The 13,977-nt window shown below is 43.5% G+C and overlaps 1 protein-coding gene across 1 annotated transcript in view; it reads left to right on the top strand.

Annotated features, from left to right (window-relative positions):
* The first annotated feature begins 596 nt into the window (after positions 1–596).
* Positions 597–13,977, top strand: part of sdc3 (syndecan 3) — a 40,942-nt gene continuing 27,561 nt past the window's right edge. The window contains exon 1 of the mRNA XM_079570485.1: positions 597–1,131. Coding sequence (XP_079426611.1) covers positions 1,078–1,131 — 54 coding nt within the window. The 5' untranslated portion in view covers positions 597–1,077. The remainder of the gene's footprint in view (positions 1,132–13,977) is intronic.

Here is a 13,977-nt window from a genome sequence, read left to right as displayed (position 1 = left end):
TGTCTAAATCCAATCACGTTGAGGATGTAAAAGTTTAAGCCATATTGAAAGCTTTTAACAGTGTAATATAGCCTATATTTCACCTCTAAAACATACGGCCACTACCTGAGCAGAGGTAACAGAACAAACCCATTTATTTTGCCAAGCTGAAATTTCTTGCAGCAATCTAGCCAGAGACAGAAAAGTGTTTATTTTTTACAAAGTTTAAAAAGCAAGGATTATGTGGAAATCTCTCAGGCCTTACATTATTTGGGGCATAATCCCATCCCAGGCTTCACTCACTAAAAAAACACAGGAAGATATCAGTAGATGTTCTCATTCTTATGAATGTGTAATAAGAACTTTTTCTGTAGACTCAGCAGTTGAGAGCTATTGGCTTGGTAAACTGATCTTATTAGTTATATCAAATCCACTGGGTAAGATCAGTCGCTAACATCTTGCCACATTTGGCTGAGGGGTTAAACTAATCCGTAGCAGCCATGAACGCACCGCGGGGCTGAGCCTGGCTATGTGTATTTAAAAGTACTTTGATGCGTGTTGGTGCGCGGGCGAGCTGCAGGGGGCATCCTCGCCCTGACTGCTGGAGATACCCCCACCTCTTTTAAACACACAGCCTTCTGAGCCGCACACACGCTCAACCCTCCTCCTGCCAGACTCCCAGGCCAGGCACCGCCGCCATACGGATCATCCTGCCCTCGACGGACGGAGAGGGGGAGGAGAAACAAGAGCGTGTGCGTATTCGGGGGGAATAGACGCGGAGAGGAGCAGGTTAGTGAATCTATCGGGTCCCGGAGCGCAAGAACTCGGAGCGAGGAGGGGAGGGCCTGGCACAAGTCTCCTGCTTTTTGGGTTGAACGGGAGCAGAAGCAAACGAAGCGATCTCTCTCCCCGACACAGCGTGGATTAAAAACGAGCCGCCACGGAGGGGACGCCCGCTTCGCGCACTGGAGTTTGGAGAGACCATACCCCGGACACTGAGCTCAGCAGGCAGAGGCATTAGCGGCGTTTGTCCGTCCCCCCTCCCCATCCCCTGCACACCTCCCTGAACCTTGAGAAGGCAGCGGCGGGAGGCTCACCATGAAGCTGCCTCGGCTACTCGCGTTGACGGCGCTACTCGTTTACGCCGCCACGGTAAGCACCTCTCTTTGTTAAGTGTTTAGTGAGTGCGATCTTCCATTAACGTGAGTGCAACCCAAAAAAAAAAGAAAAAAAAGAAACGACACTCGACCTAGATATGAGCCTTTATTGGCCGCCTCTGACTCCCGTTGGGATGAAGGGGGGGCTGGCATGGGCTGGCGGCTACCGTGCAGCGCACCCCCACCCCCCGCTTTCACACGCGCCTTTGTGTCTCTCAGACGGGTTTACTGTGGCAGGAGGTGTGTGTGTGTGTGTGCGCGAGCATGTGACTGAGCGTGGCGGTAATTAGCGGGTAATCTCTAATTGGACCTGATTATACGGCGCCTCTGTATGTGGAGCCTGTGTCACCCACTCACATCCTGCGCCCCTAATTTGGACCGGAGTTTTATTCCCAGGATTCTCACAACACTTGTCCTGGACCATATTGCGCGCGCGCGTGTGTGTGTGTAAGGGACTGTCCGGCGTCCAACCTGTGAAGCGCACACGTTCCTTGAAACTGGCGGCGCATTGTCCCGCTTTGAGGTTTGGGCTCCATCCCGGGGCATCCTCCATCCACACAGCTCTACTCTCATCATCACGCTGCTTTTTCTTTTTCTTTTTCTTTTTTTGGTTAACAGGATGACTGCGTGTGCGTGTACGCAGAGTGTCGTGGGTGGGGTAACGGGGGAAGTTAACGGCGATGCGGTGCGAATGCTCGGGGATGGCATGATGTCATCGGGAATCGCGAGGAAGGCGAGCTGATTAGGCATGCAAGCGGACCCCCCCCTCCCTCCATCCCTCCCTCCCTCCATCTCTCCCTCCCTCCCTCCATCACCACCTCTCTCTCTCCCGACACCTTCTCTCCGGAACCATCCACGCCAAGCTTTTACGCGCAAGATGCCCCCCTCATAGGCTCCGGCAGCGCACGCCCACACTTTCCGCCACCGTGGTTCTAGATTTATCCCGCGAGGAGGAGGTGAAACTCACTGAATCATTGAAAAGAAAGTGGAGCATCCAAAAACAGCCACATCCATCTCTACTTTTGAACTGAAACAACACGGTCGTTATCAGTGCAGACATTCCCGTAGTGGCAAAGTGCTCAATAATTCATCCAAGATCTATCGCCTTGTCATGTTTGATTTGCTTCCTTTTTGGAAAATATTTGTCGAACACTCCCCTATCCTCAAAACTTTGTCTTTTTTTTTGTTTGGAATAATGACACAATCTTCCATATTTGGTCTGGGGGTAAAAACATTCTGTGCCAAAGCAAAGATAAGACTTGGTGTTGTCGGTGTCTAATTCTATTATAGGGTTTATATGAGATTGGAGAGTGTGATCAATATTTCCCCCGCCTTTTGACATATTTTAGTAACATTGTGGATTGAACAGAAACGACATTGAGCAGACGGACACAGGAACTCTTAATGCCCCCCGCTCAATTGTTATAAAGCATTTTCTTAACCTTACATAATCTCTTAGGGCTCCAGCATAGGCACACATAAGGGTCAAGCCAAGAGGCCTCTCCACGTCAAATGCAGATTCCCCCTAAGAAAAGCAAAACTTTCACTCCTGCATGCCGGTCCTCACTTATTTATAGCCAACACGCACTGTTCCGTCTGCTTCCTTCAGGCCAGTGTTTGCGCTTGCAATAGTTTAAATGCTTTAAACTTTCCATTACAGGGTCTGTTAGGTTTCAGACACATTCCAAAAACTTTTACAGTGCTCCACTCCTCCAGCGTGCCCTACAAAAATCCCAAATCTCTTTAAATGAAAATTAAAGATTAGCCACAGCCGCCTTTTAAGAGCTGAATTTCCCAGAACTAATTGGTGTTCCTTAAACGCATTGTTTTCAAGGGCCTCTTCGGGTCCAGGGCCCGAGGGCATTCACCCAAATTGCATAGTTAGTAATCCATCCTCGTCCCCGTTTCTTGAATGGGATGAAGGATCTCTGCTGTGCAATGCTTAGATGGGTTGGATGTGCCTCCTTTTAGGTCCCACCACTGGTTTTAGTTGACGTGATTTGGAGCCGGTGTGTTTTTGCCACGAGTTATCCAGAGTTTGAAAACTTGGACTATTCCAGTGCTAAATTTAGTCCCAATTTTAGCACTGGTTAGAATTTGAGGCTATTCTTTTTTCACAAGTTACTATTTCCTTAACAATAACAAACAGCTCTATTACAGTAATGTATGAGACCATTTGAAGTAATGACCACCTGATATGGACTAAAACAGGCCTTCATTTGCCCTCAAAACGTATAGACTTGTCCCGTCTGTCCCTCACGTAATTTGTCCCAATAGCAGCCTCCGGTCCCCAGCGCTCTCAGCAGATCATTAGTGTCAGTGGGTGCAGCCAGAGCCAAAGATCCTCCAGCTGACCTAATCTGTCTTTAAGACTACGGATGGAGACAGGTGTGACACACTTAACTGTGTACAGTATAGGCACTCTTTAAAGGAGGCCTGCACAGAGTGCTGCTATTAATGTTGTTGCAATCTCAGTCAAAGCTACACGGTGGGAGTTACGTATATGCAGAAAGTAACGATTCTGGACAAAGATTCACACATTTACTAATCGTTAAATTTAAAGCCGATGTGTAAATTGGAGGCTCTTGTTTGCCAACAGTAAAATAATTGCCTGTGTGAATTGTGTGACATCTGGTTATGTAAGTATGCCAAGTAAATAGTATTTTAATATGGAGCCTGAATCTGCAACTTTTTTGACGTAAGGAGCCAAGTTTGCCCCAAAAATGCTAAAGTTGTATCTGTCGAGGCTAGAGAATATAAGAACTGAATTAGACCAGTATTGAATTGGACTAAACCAAAGGGGACTATGTCGAGTTTTAGATAATAACTAAAGCTTGTCGAAACTTGGCCTTCACCAGGACTCACTCAATTGCAGAAGAGCAACCAGAGCATGGTCCAAAGAGGCTCATGTGGATCTGAAACCATGTGGTTGCAGATGCCCAGTATACTCTGTTGTGATCAGAAAAGTAAATTATTATGTTCAAGCCAAAATTGCTTCAAAATACACGGTGTATCTCTTAATACTGTAATTGCCTTGGTTGCTGTTTTGACCAGTGTGTAAAAAAAAAAGCTTTTACTTTGCCCTTTCCTTTTATTGTGCAGTCCTACCTTACATGCACTTTTAATACCAGTCCTGCGTGAAGAGCTGTCCAGACAGGTGGAGGCGTAGTTGCTAAAGGTAACACTGACACATAAGTCAACAGTCTCGTAATGGCTGAGGCCTGTGACACACTTGACCCAGAGTTGTAGGCAGCCAATGACTAGGGCTTTCTCTGACTCATCTCCTGGCTACAAACCAGTCTTTAAAAGACCCAATAGTCAGTAAAACTACCTTTTCCTTCGCTTTTAACTTTAAAACAACGTTGTTCCATCGCAAAGCGCATACAGGCTGCTGTGCTTTGTTTCATTCATGCTTTATGAGTAATCCCTCACATGGGGTCAAGCTGAAAACGCTTTCCAAATGCCTTCAACAAACTCTTTATAGCGCTCAAATTGCTTCCACTACAAATCCTGTTTCTCGAATAGATGCGGTTCTGTTTGGCCTTACTGAAACTGCTTCACTCTTCTCTGATCCAGCAAATAACAAGTATGGGCATGTTCAGAAAGTGTATTTGTGACTAATGCCCATTGCAGTTAAATGTGTTGACCAGCGTTATCTCACAGTCCTCTGACGTCACATCCGGATGCCTTTATTTTACATGGGAGACTAGTTTTCCCATAGACATCTGCTGCGTCCCTCGCACTCCGTCTGTCTGCGTGTGGGCTCACAAATAGTGACAATGTCCTGCCAAAAAAGTCATTCCCTTTTAACTGCTATTTGCGAACGTGTGGATCATGTTCAACCCTCAAACATGAATCCTCGTTTTGTTGCTTTCCTCCCATCACAGACAAAGCCCCCCATAGAGAGAGAGAGGGAGAGAGAGAGAGAAAGAGAGGGATGCAGGGACAAAATGAGGAAAAAATAGATGGTGTGATGGCGAGTGTGGAATGCGAGAGGCGCTTTGACACAGGAAGTGGGTTCTTGTGAGTGGGTCCGAAGACAAAGTCTCCACTCATGAGCGCCGCAAAGGGCAGGTACACAGCGAGGTCTATAGCGGTATTTCAGGTGCTCGTGTGAAGCCATGGGTGGAGAAGTGAAGTCGATCTCGTCTTCCTCTGGACCTACAGGAAAAAAGGGATTGTGTTTTGAATGCCACCTGTAATCAAGCCCGTGCATTCAGAAAGAAAAGATCCACAGAGGAATTGGCCAGATTGTTATTCTTTGGCCTATCGCTGACCATTCCTAGAATCATAAACATATTTCTATAATAATACACATTGCCAACATTGTAGCCCTTATAGTGTCAATAATGAATCAGTCTTTCTTGACACAAACACTTACACACAACGTTTTTTGTTAGTAACTACTACTATGTAACTCATGCCCCTAGAGGCCATAAGTGCCACTGCAGGTGTCGTAGCATGTTAAGTTTTTTACTCATTAATTGTCCGTGAGAGTAAATACTATGCTGACAGAAAAGACAGAAAGACATTGGCTGTAAATACTGTTTAAGTGGTGCTAGCCCACAGTTAGCTTTGCCCGTTAGCCTGTTAGCTTTTTCTTCGTGATACTATTAGTGTGTATTGGGGCCTCCAGTTCGGAGCAGGGAAAGCTGCAAGTGTGATTTTCTGGCCAGAGACACCAAGGGGAGATGAAAGACCCCCCCAATCATCCCATTAACACTTGTATTACCTCCAGAGGGACTACGAAAAGGATTTATTCCCATCTTACATTTTGACGACAAGAGTGAAAAGAAGCTTCTGCAGATGGAAGCTAAACAACCTCAACCAACACAGTCTCTATATATATAAAGTAGGACATTTACATGAACATATTTTGCACTTTTCCCGTGGTATTCAAAATATTATATAGAAAAACTATCAAGAAAGTCCCCAAAAATATTAATTTTGTCCGTATCGCCCGTCCTGAGCCGAGAGGTCCGGGTCACTCTCTATTGGATACAGGAAATGAAAGGATTGAGCTTCATAGTCTGACTGTATTGAAGTCTCTGAGAAAAAAATATTCCTCTTCCTCTGTTTATCTCCCCCTTTGGCTGTTTCTGTGCAGTGGTTTGGTTAAATTACTTTTTCTTTATCTATTGTAGGAAAAAAAAAAAAAAGTTTAGCGTTTTGATTTGAATGGAAAAACTCCCGGCGCGGGCTAAGCTGCCACAAAAGCAAAGCGGGTTGATATGTAGCACCTTCTCCGGGATAATTGGAGCTTAAAATTAGTTAAACATATCCGTAGTGTGAGCACAGAACAACTTTTCCTGCTAAGGGAGAGAAATTGCCATGACTATGTAAAGCATTGTGCGTGAATTAGAATGAAGTTGTTTAAAATCTGCCGTCATGTTTATTATTAGGTCAGGCTTTGCAAAACAGTAGCCCACTCTTCTCTCGTCTTGTCCCGAGACCAAACAAGCCACAGATGATAGCCTGTACTTTTCTCTTTTCATTAGTTGGTGCCACTGCTTTTGTTTATGGGGCGGTTGCCATTGGCAGCAACGCAGTCTCCCAAATATGGCCCGGAGGTCAGAAAACTGTCTCCCAAGAGTTTGAAAGAGAAGTTTGTTCCAAGTGCGCTTCCTCTGTTTTAACTTTTGATCACGGGACACAAAGTGAAGCCATATTGGGACGCAAGTTACATGATAATGCGTCAAATAACGATGGGCATGTGTATGCTTAAAATTCTCAAATGCACACGCAATTTGAATTTTGTGGAAAATGCTGTCAATCCATGCCAACAGATCAATAGGGTTTTGCATAATCTAATATAGCAGCACTTCAGGTCAACAAGCCTTCAGCAGATAACCCGTAGCTGTGACCCTTAATTGCATTGAAACATCACTTTCAGCAACTGCACCATGTTGCGACAGCCTTGATTATAGCTTTGTTTTTGACCACGTTGTAATTTAAAGTTCCCAAATTGAACTAATGACTCTGGGCTGAACATTCCCAGACCTCAGGAAATTGCGGCAAAATTAAGGCGAACTTTAATTTCCTTGCTTTTAAACTTTGTAATCGTTGCCCTTTTTATAAAAAGCGAACTTCTTTCTTTTTGTGTAATTGCGGCGACACACAGACTGTGGTAAGCTGGCATTTTCCGGCCGTATTGTGGATTCAGAAACCATGAAACTATACTCTCTTAGAGAAAATGAGGTCCTAAAGTATTTACATCCACAGCCTCTTTATTAGCTTAAGATATACTTATTTTTTATAATGGTAGAAGCATTTTTCTATTTGGTTTTTAAATTCCAGTGGTTTCCCTTTTGGATCAGTACAGTTTGGCAAAGTAAGTCAAAGTTTAGGAAGTAACAAACGCACTCGTCATTCTGGATTATTGAGCAAATCTTAAAGCGCATATGACACATTAACTACAATTATATTATTATATATGCTAAAGATTTTACTCAGTTTTCTTTAGTTTTGCCATTTTTGTGATGTTTATAGTTTCACTTCCTTATTGGACATTAACAGGAAGTGACATAGATGTAGATGAAGGCAAACAATTATAAACTGCCAACCATGTTAAGGAAATGGGAATTGAGTGAAACTGCTATATAGATACAGGCTGTGTCCGAATGTCCACACTATTCCCTATATAGTGCACTATATGGTGCGGGCCTACGTAGTGAATGAGGGGTTAGGGCATAGTGAGGACATTCGGACAAAGCCACAGACGGCCTCTCTGGAATCGCCCATATGTGGTCATTTTTTGAAACAGTTAAAGGGGAAAACCATTTTGAGAACAATCTAAACTTTTTCTAATTATTCAAAAACTACTTCAACAAACGCTGAATTATGAATATAGTTTTCTACTAAATAAAAATACAAAGACATGCAGAGGAGAAAAGTGATTCAACTGCCCATAAATACATAAAAAAAAGGAGAATGCTAACTTGATGCTACATGCTAATGCTAACGCTAGCTAGCGATAAATAACTAGTGATAAATAACTTCATATTCCACCAGAAAACGGCTAAAAAGAGTGAAGAATTGTGTTTCCCAAAAGATTCTATTTTCCCCCTCGGCGAGGCCACGCCCCCTTCTATGACGACATGCCATCTGTATCTTCATAAAAATCGAAACTGAAATAAAATGATAAACCGGCAGCTGATGTTATCCTTTTCAAAAGCATTAAAACCTGTCATATGCACTTTAAAGAGTAAAGTACACAGTAGTTTATAGTATAGAAATAGGCTAAAATAGGCTGTCTACATGCTTAAAACACTACTAAAATGTAACTGATTCTTATGCTCATGCTGCTACTATAAAGCCATACAATTTCTGCTAAATGAGGATGTGCAGATGATGTCACTCAAAAACCGAAGCCACATGAGTGTCAGCGTCATGGCGTAAAGTAGGCTATATGAAAGTTAAGCTGGCTACAATCTAACTACTTGACCAACAGCATTCATTTAGCCCTCACTTTTTGATCCTCTCCTCTCTCTATTGAGCAACGTGAGAATTTCCTGCTCTTGTCTTCAAACATACAGGCATTACCAAACTTGTATTCACTCATGTTTGAAAACCCCTCTCCCTTTTTCTTTCTCTCATCATGACCAGTACAAGAGTGCGGACACGTTCCCTCCTCGCACCTCCACGCGCCGCTGCACATTTTAACATTAACGCGCCGATAATCTTACTTAAAACCTACATCCGCTCTTTCCACACACACACACGCGACCGGCTGGTGAATAGCTCTGTTGGTACAGTGACTCAGAGACGAAGGGGGGAGACCGAGAACGCTGGAGGTGTATTAGGCTTTTAGGTAGGTCAAAAACAGGCTGCGAAAAAAGCACGCACGCCGCTATCTCTCCCCTGTGCGGTAATTGGGCGGCAGGGAGCAGATGTACGCACATAGTTATACTCAGGAGTCACTACATGGGTGTAAAGGAAAGAGCAGGCAAAAGGGAAAGGCTGGAGAATGGAAAAGCATGTACATAAGGCCATATGTCTGATTTATTTATATTTGTAATAACATATCAGTAATGCAAACTGCTATGGCAACTTGTCTTCCAGTTCATGATCGATAAAAAGGCTTTATAATCAAATGCATGGTGTTTTTACAATCATCTTTAACAAAACAAATGTCATTCCACTTCTCGGGATGAAGCAGGTATCGGGCCTTTAAGATGCAGAGGTTCATTTTCAGGATGAAACTTGTTAACATGGAAATAAACAGAGGTGAATGCTTTGTAAAACCACTGAAAATGTGGACAGTGGCGTTGTGAAGGGTGGCTTGATCGATAGGAAAAGGCATGGAAGTGTATTTCACCCCAGCTCCCTTATGCATATTTTAATTCTGGTATCGCCACACCAAATTATCATCCGTATAGCATCAGTTGCCCCATTATTTGACTTGATGGGACGGGTAGTGCAACTTGGTGAAATCCCTTGACTTTTCCCTTTTTCATACAAAGGAACAACTGTCATCATTGTTGCAAAATCTGTTTGATTTGTGTAAATGTCAAATGGGTTACACGCCGCCTGTGCTAATAATTTAGTCTTTTGATTCAATATTGACATCTAGGGAAAATCTCTTCAATGGCCTATAGTTGCCTCACTAAAGTAACCAACCAACAAACAAACCCAATTGCTCTGGCGTGCACAACCTCCTCAGCAAAGGTAATGGTCTGTCCATTTCCTGTAATGACGGTTATGGGGCTGACTGGTCTTTAAGCATTCTGTTTTCCTCCATTAAAAGAAAAGGCAACGGGCAGGCAGCGCTAGTGTTTGTGAAATCTTTTATAAAGGTGTCACTATTCGTCTGCTCACAACATAATGCTGCCATCCTCAAACACAAACAGGTTTTTCCAGAATCTGTTTAAGTGTGAAGCCGTGCAGACCTCCAAATGGAGGAAAAGTTATTAGGCTTTTACTCTGCAGAAAGGATTACTCGGTACAATCTGGCGAGACTAATCAGACATATTTATTAAGCACTGCATTGTTGAATAATTAAAGACAGTCATCAGTTCCCTCATTCATTCACAATAGGGGGTGTCCATATATGCCCATTGTAATTGTACAGGTATTACATTGCACATGTATTTATTTATTTATTGTATTATTAATGCATTATTTATTTATTCATTGACCTTTTGTTCAACCTGGAAACTTCCAGTGTGACTTCAGGATCTTTTTCAGGGTAGTCCTTGCCCCAGAGGAGAATCTATTGTACATGTTTTTAGTGGTAGGGTAAACTGGAGCTTTGGAGGAAACCTATGCAGACACAGGGAGAGAACACACACTCCACACAGGCCCCACCTGCCACAGGAATCCAACCCAGGACCTTCTAAGTCAGATTTTATTGTGTGAAACTGCTTTTGCTTTTCAGTATGCACTTAGCCTTGGACATTCTTGCCCAGTGAATAACACCATTCTGTCTAATTCTTTGTCCAAAATACTGCTTGCCACTAACCATTTTGCAGCGATCTAATCCACAGAAGCATTTTTAATACGTTGCCTGTCCATTCAGCTCAAAAGTGCGGCAGTGTGTGTGTGTGTGTGTGTGTGTGTGTGTGTGTGTGTGTGTGTGTGAGCGTGTGTGTGTGTGTGTGTGTGTGTGTGTGCGTGCCTTGTGGTCTGGCGTATGGAGCTGGATAAAGAGGGCCGGGATGTGGGTATACGAGCGCGATGGAAGACGTCGGGATGGAGGGATGAGGGGGAGTGGGGGCAGGGACGCGGGTGGCTGCTCTTTTCCCAGGAGGCCTCGCTGCTGTACCTGCTCTCTTCACGGCCGTCGTCATGGCAACCCGCATGGCTGCCGCTGTCACCGCTTCATCTCTCTCTTCCCCTCTTTTTTCCCTCCGATCCCGCCGCTCTGCTCCGTCCGCGCGCCCGGGCCATTGTTCATTTATTTCATTCACTTTTCTCCCCCTCGCGTTCCTTTTGTGGTCACTTTGTTCTGTACAACAAATAGATCCGTGTATATATATATATATGCGAGTTAGAATAGCCTTTCTCACTTTGGTCTGTGCTATAACAAGTTTTTAAATTACAGAGGCGCTATCTACACAAACCACAAAGCATTCTGGGATCTTCTGTATGTTTCGCTATAAATAAATCCCCCAGAAAGCGAACTACTCCCTCCTCCCCGCCAGCTCCATGTGTGTGTTTGCAAATGGATCACACAGTAAACCATTATAACGGCGTTTGGTTATAGCCAGTATCGCCACATTCACGGTTGTACGGCTGCATCTTTCGCCTGCATATTGTCCTATCCAGTTGCTCATGATCTCAAAGGTAATTGGGTTAACGAAGAGGCCGGATGGGTGGGGTCATGCAGAGATGAAACCCAAGGCGTCCCGATGGGAGCGCGGGTATGTGGAGGTATTGACGGGCGCAGATAAGCAGAAGAAAGCAAAGATAAGACGGGTGGCTTGTTCTTGGAGTTGTGAAGCTTGGCCTTTCTGTGACCTCCGCAAACACCTCCAGTATCTCGTTGCTCCATCTGTTTGTCCATTTGGGGACTTGGGGGCAACTGTAAACTTGCTATTTTATTTGTTCAGCAATTATAGCGATCAAAAAGTCAGCCATGCCACTGCTATAGGAAGTATGTGACAACGCTGCCCAAGAAGTGACTTCCTGTTTCGATCCAGCACATCAAAAGCATCATCTTATTCATTAGTTCAGCAGTTAAATTAGTTCAACTTTCTTTCTGCCTAACTATTAACAGACAAAACACTCAAAATGTGTGTATTTAATTATATTCTTATAATGTTGCAAGTACCTGCTGAACTAATCAATGAGTCGAGCTGTGTGCTTTTATTTTGGCGTGCTGGATCGAAACAGGAAGTCACTTCTTGGGCGGCGTTGTTTTGATTTGAAGTTATGCACAGAGTCAATTGGCATGATGTATTAGTTTTGATGTATTAGCTTGATCAAGATGAAGTCACAATTTGGCCACTTCACAATCTGCAAAATATTCTTTTTGTGTTTGTGCCAAACGGATAAAATTAGGAAAGGCAACTCATGCCAAGACGATGTGTGTTTCAGTGAGCACTTGGTTGAACCCCAGAAAACTTTTTGAAAGCCTAAAAATGGAAAGACTTGGAGAGTTATCGCTATCTCCCGAGCTACTGGTTGGAGATCCCTGTTTAAGACCAACATCATTGATCCACAAAGGGAAATGACTACAATACATCAATACACACAACATTGTGTGATTGAATGCAGTTATTGTGGACACTGTTTTTCCTCCATCTTCTGGGACAATGTTCAGTGGATTTACAGGGTGCCTACGGGGATATTACATGGGCTTTCAATCTCCATTTTAAGGTAAACTTTTCTTTCTTTTTTCCCTCCTTTTTTTTTTAGACTGAAATAGATTTTGTGTCTAATCACCAAGCGTTTCCCCATCCAAATGTCTGATTAGAAGATGAACCAAGGGTCACTTTAGTATTTGAAAATTGATCATACGAATAATAATGAGATCCCACATCGATGCGCTTTTTTTCCCCAGCTGAGGAAATTGAATCAATCCGCCTTAAACAGCCATTGATTTTGTGTTTACCTCTTACCGCTCTGCTACCTCTCAACATAACCAAAACTGCAGGTAACAAGGTTGTACGTTTCGGCCCTCTAACGATATCAGATCTCCTGTTCCCGTGCCACGCTCCATTACCTCTGCCTCTGCTTCAGATGGAATAGACTCACCCTGACTGGAAACGGTTCCTCTGGGAGCCCCATGTTTGAAAATGACCACTAGGGCCGCTCAATGCCCTGCAAGCTTGTTTGGACTTAATAGTAGCATGGACTAAATGAAGATGCACTGCAAGACGTGAGTGCTTCTCTGCAGTGCTGGAGTGGTGTATTGGAGGAGAGAGTATAGATCAGGGGAAAATGGAATAAAGTCAATTGAAGGAGGCGCACGTTATAGATCACACTGGTTACTGTAGTGATGCAGGGAAACGCTTTGTCTAAATGTTTGCCTGCATGAACAGCCGTAGCACGTCATGCAGATTCCATGATGAGGCACATTAATATTCTGACATCCAATTTGCTCTCATCTCTGATCTGTGTTGGATTTTTGCAACATATTTCCTGATAACAAGTCTCTGATTGGGAGTTAATTTCCTGCAATGGTTTAATCAGAGAGAACGGTAATTGGGGTGCTATTTGTTTATCAAATTTTTGAAGCTGAAATTTCCCTAAATATTATTCACGGTGTTTACGGTTCATCTGTAATGCCATGAATTCAGCTGATTTTTTAGCAACACCTACCAACGAACTGAAGGTTTGGTATCCAATCTCTTAAACACAATACGAAAGAAATGTGTTTGGAATAAAGTGGGCTCAGTGTGGGGCTGCGATATGCAATACGGCTGTGCAATATTCTGATACAAATCGTATAATAATTCATTTTTCAGCAAACTGTGTCAAAACAGGACTTCAGAAAACCCTAAATCATATTATTTAGTTTTTGTTTGTGTCAACTTGAGTGATATATCTTGGCTTCTTGCGATATGGATATTGCATCATCTTACTTACTTTTCATGATATATTGTGCAGTGCTACAGTCAGAACAGGCCACATTTTTTACATACTGAGACATGTTCTTACCTGAGCTTAGACGAGTTGATGCGTACCTGCCTGGTCTTTGTGCGTGCGCTCAGTCATGCAAAAAGACCAAAGACGTTGTTAGCATTTTTCCTCTCCCAGCATATTCCTATGGACCCAAACTGGGGTGAAGTTAGAAGCAACCAAGCTCTTCCACGGTTTCCCTATTTAAATGCAGTCATGTGAAAAGTCACACAATCCAAGTATAGTCGCACAAAATTAAACATGTCCATTTTCTGAG

Source organism: Gobius niger (genome assembly GCF_951799975.1).
Source record: "Gobius niger genome assembly, chromosome: 14".
Lineage (NCBI taxonomy): Eukaryota > Metazoa > Chordata > Actinopteri > Gobiiformes > Gobiidae > Gobius > Gobius niger.
This window is presented reverse-complemented; position numbering and strand designations above follow the sequence as displayed.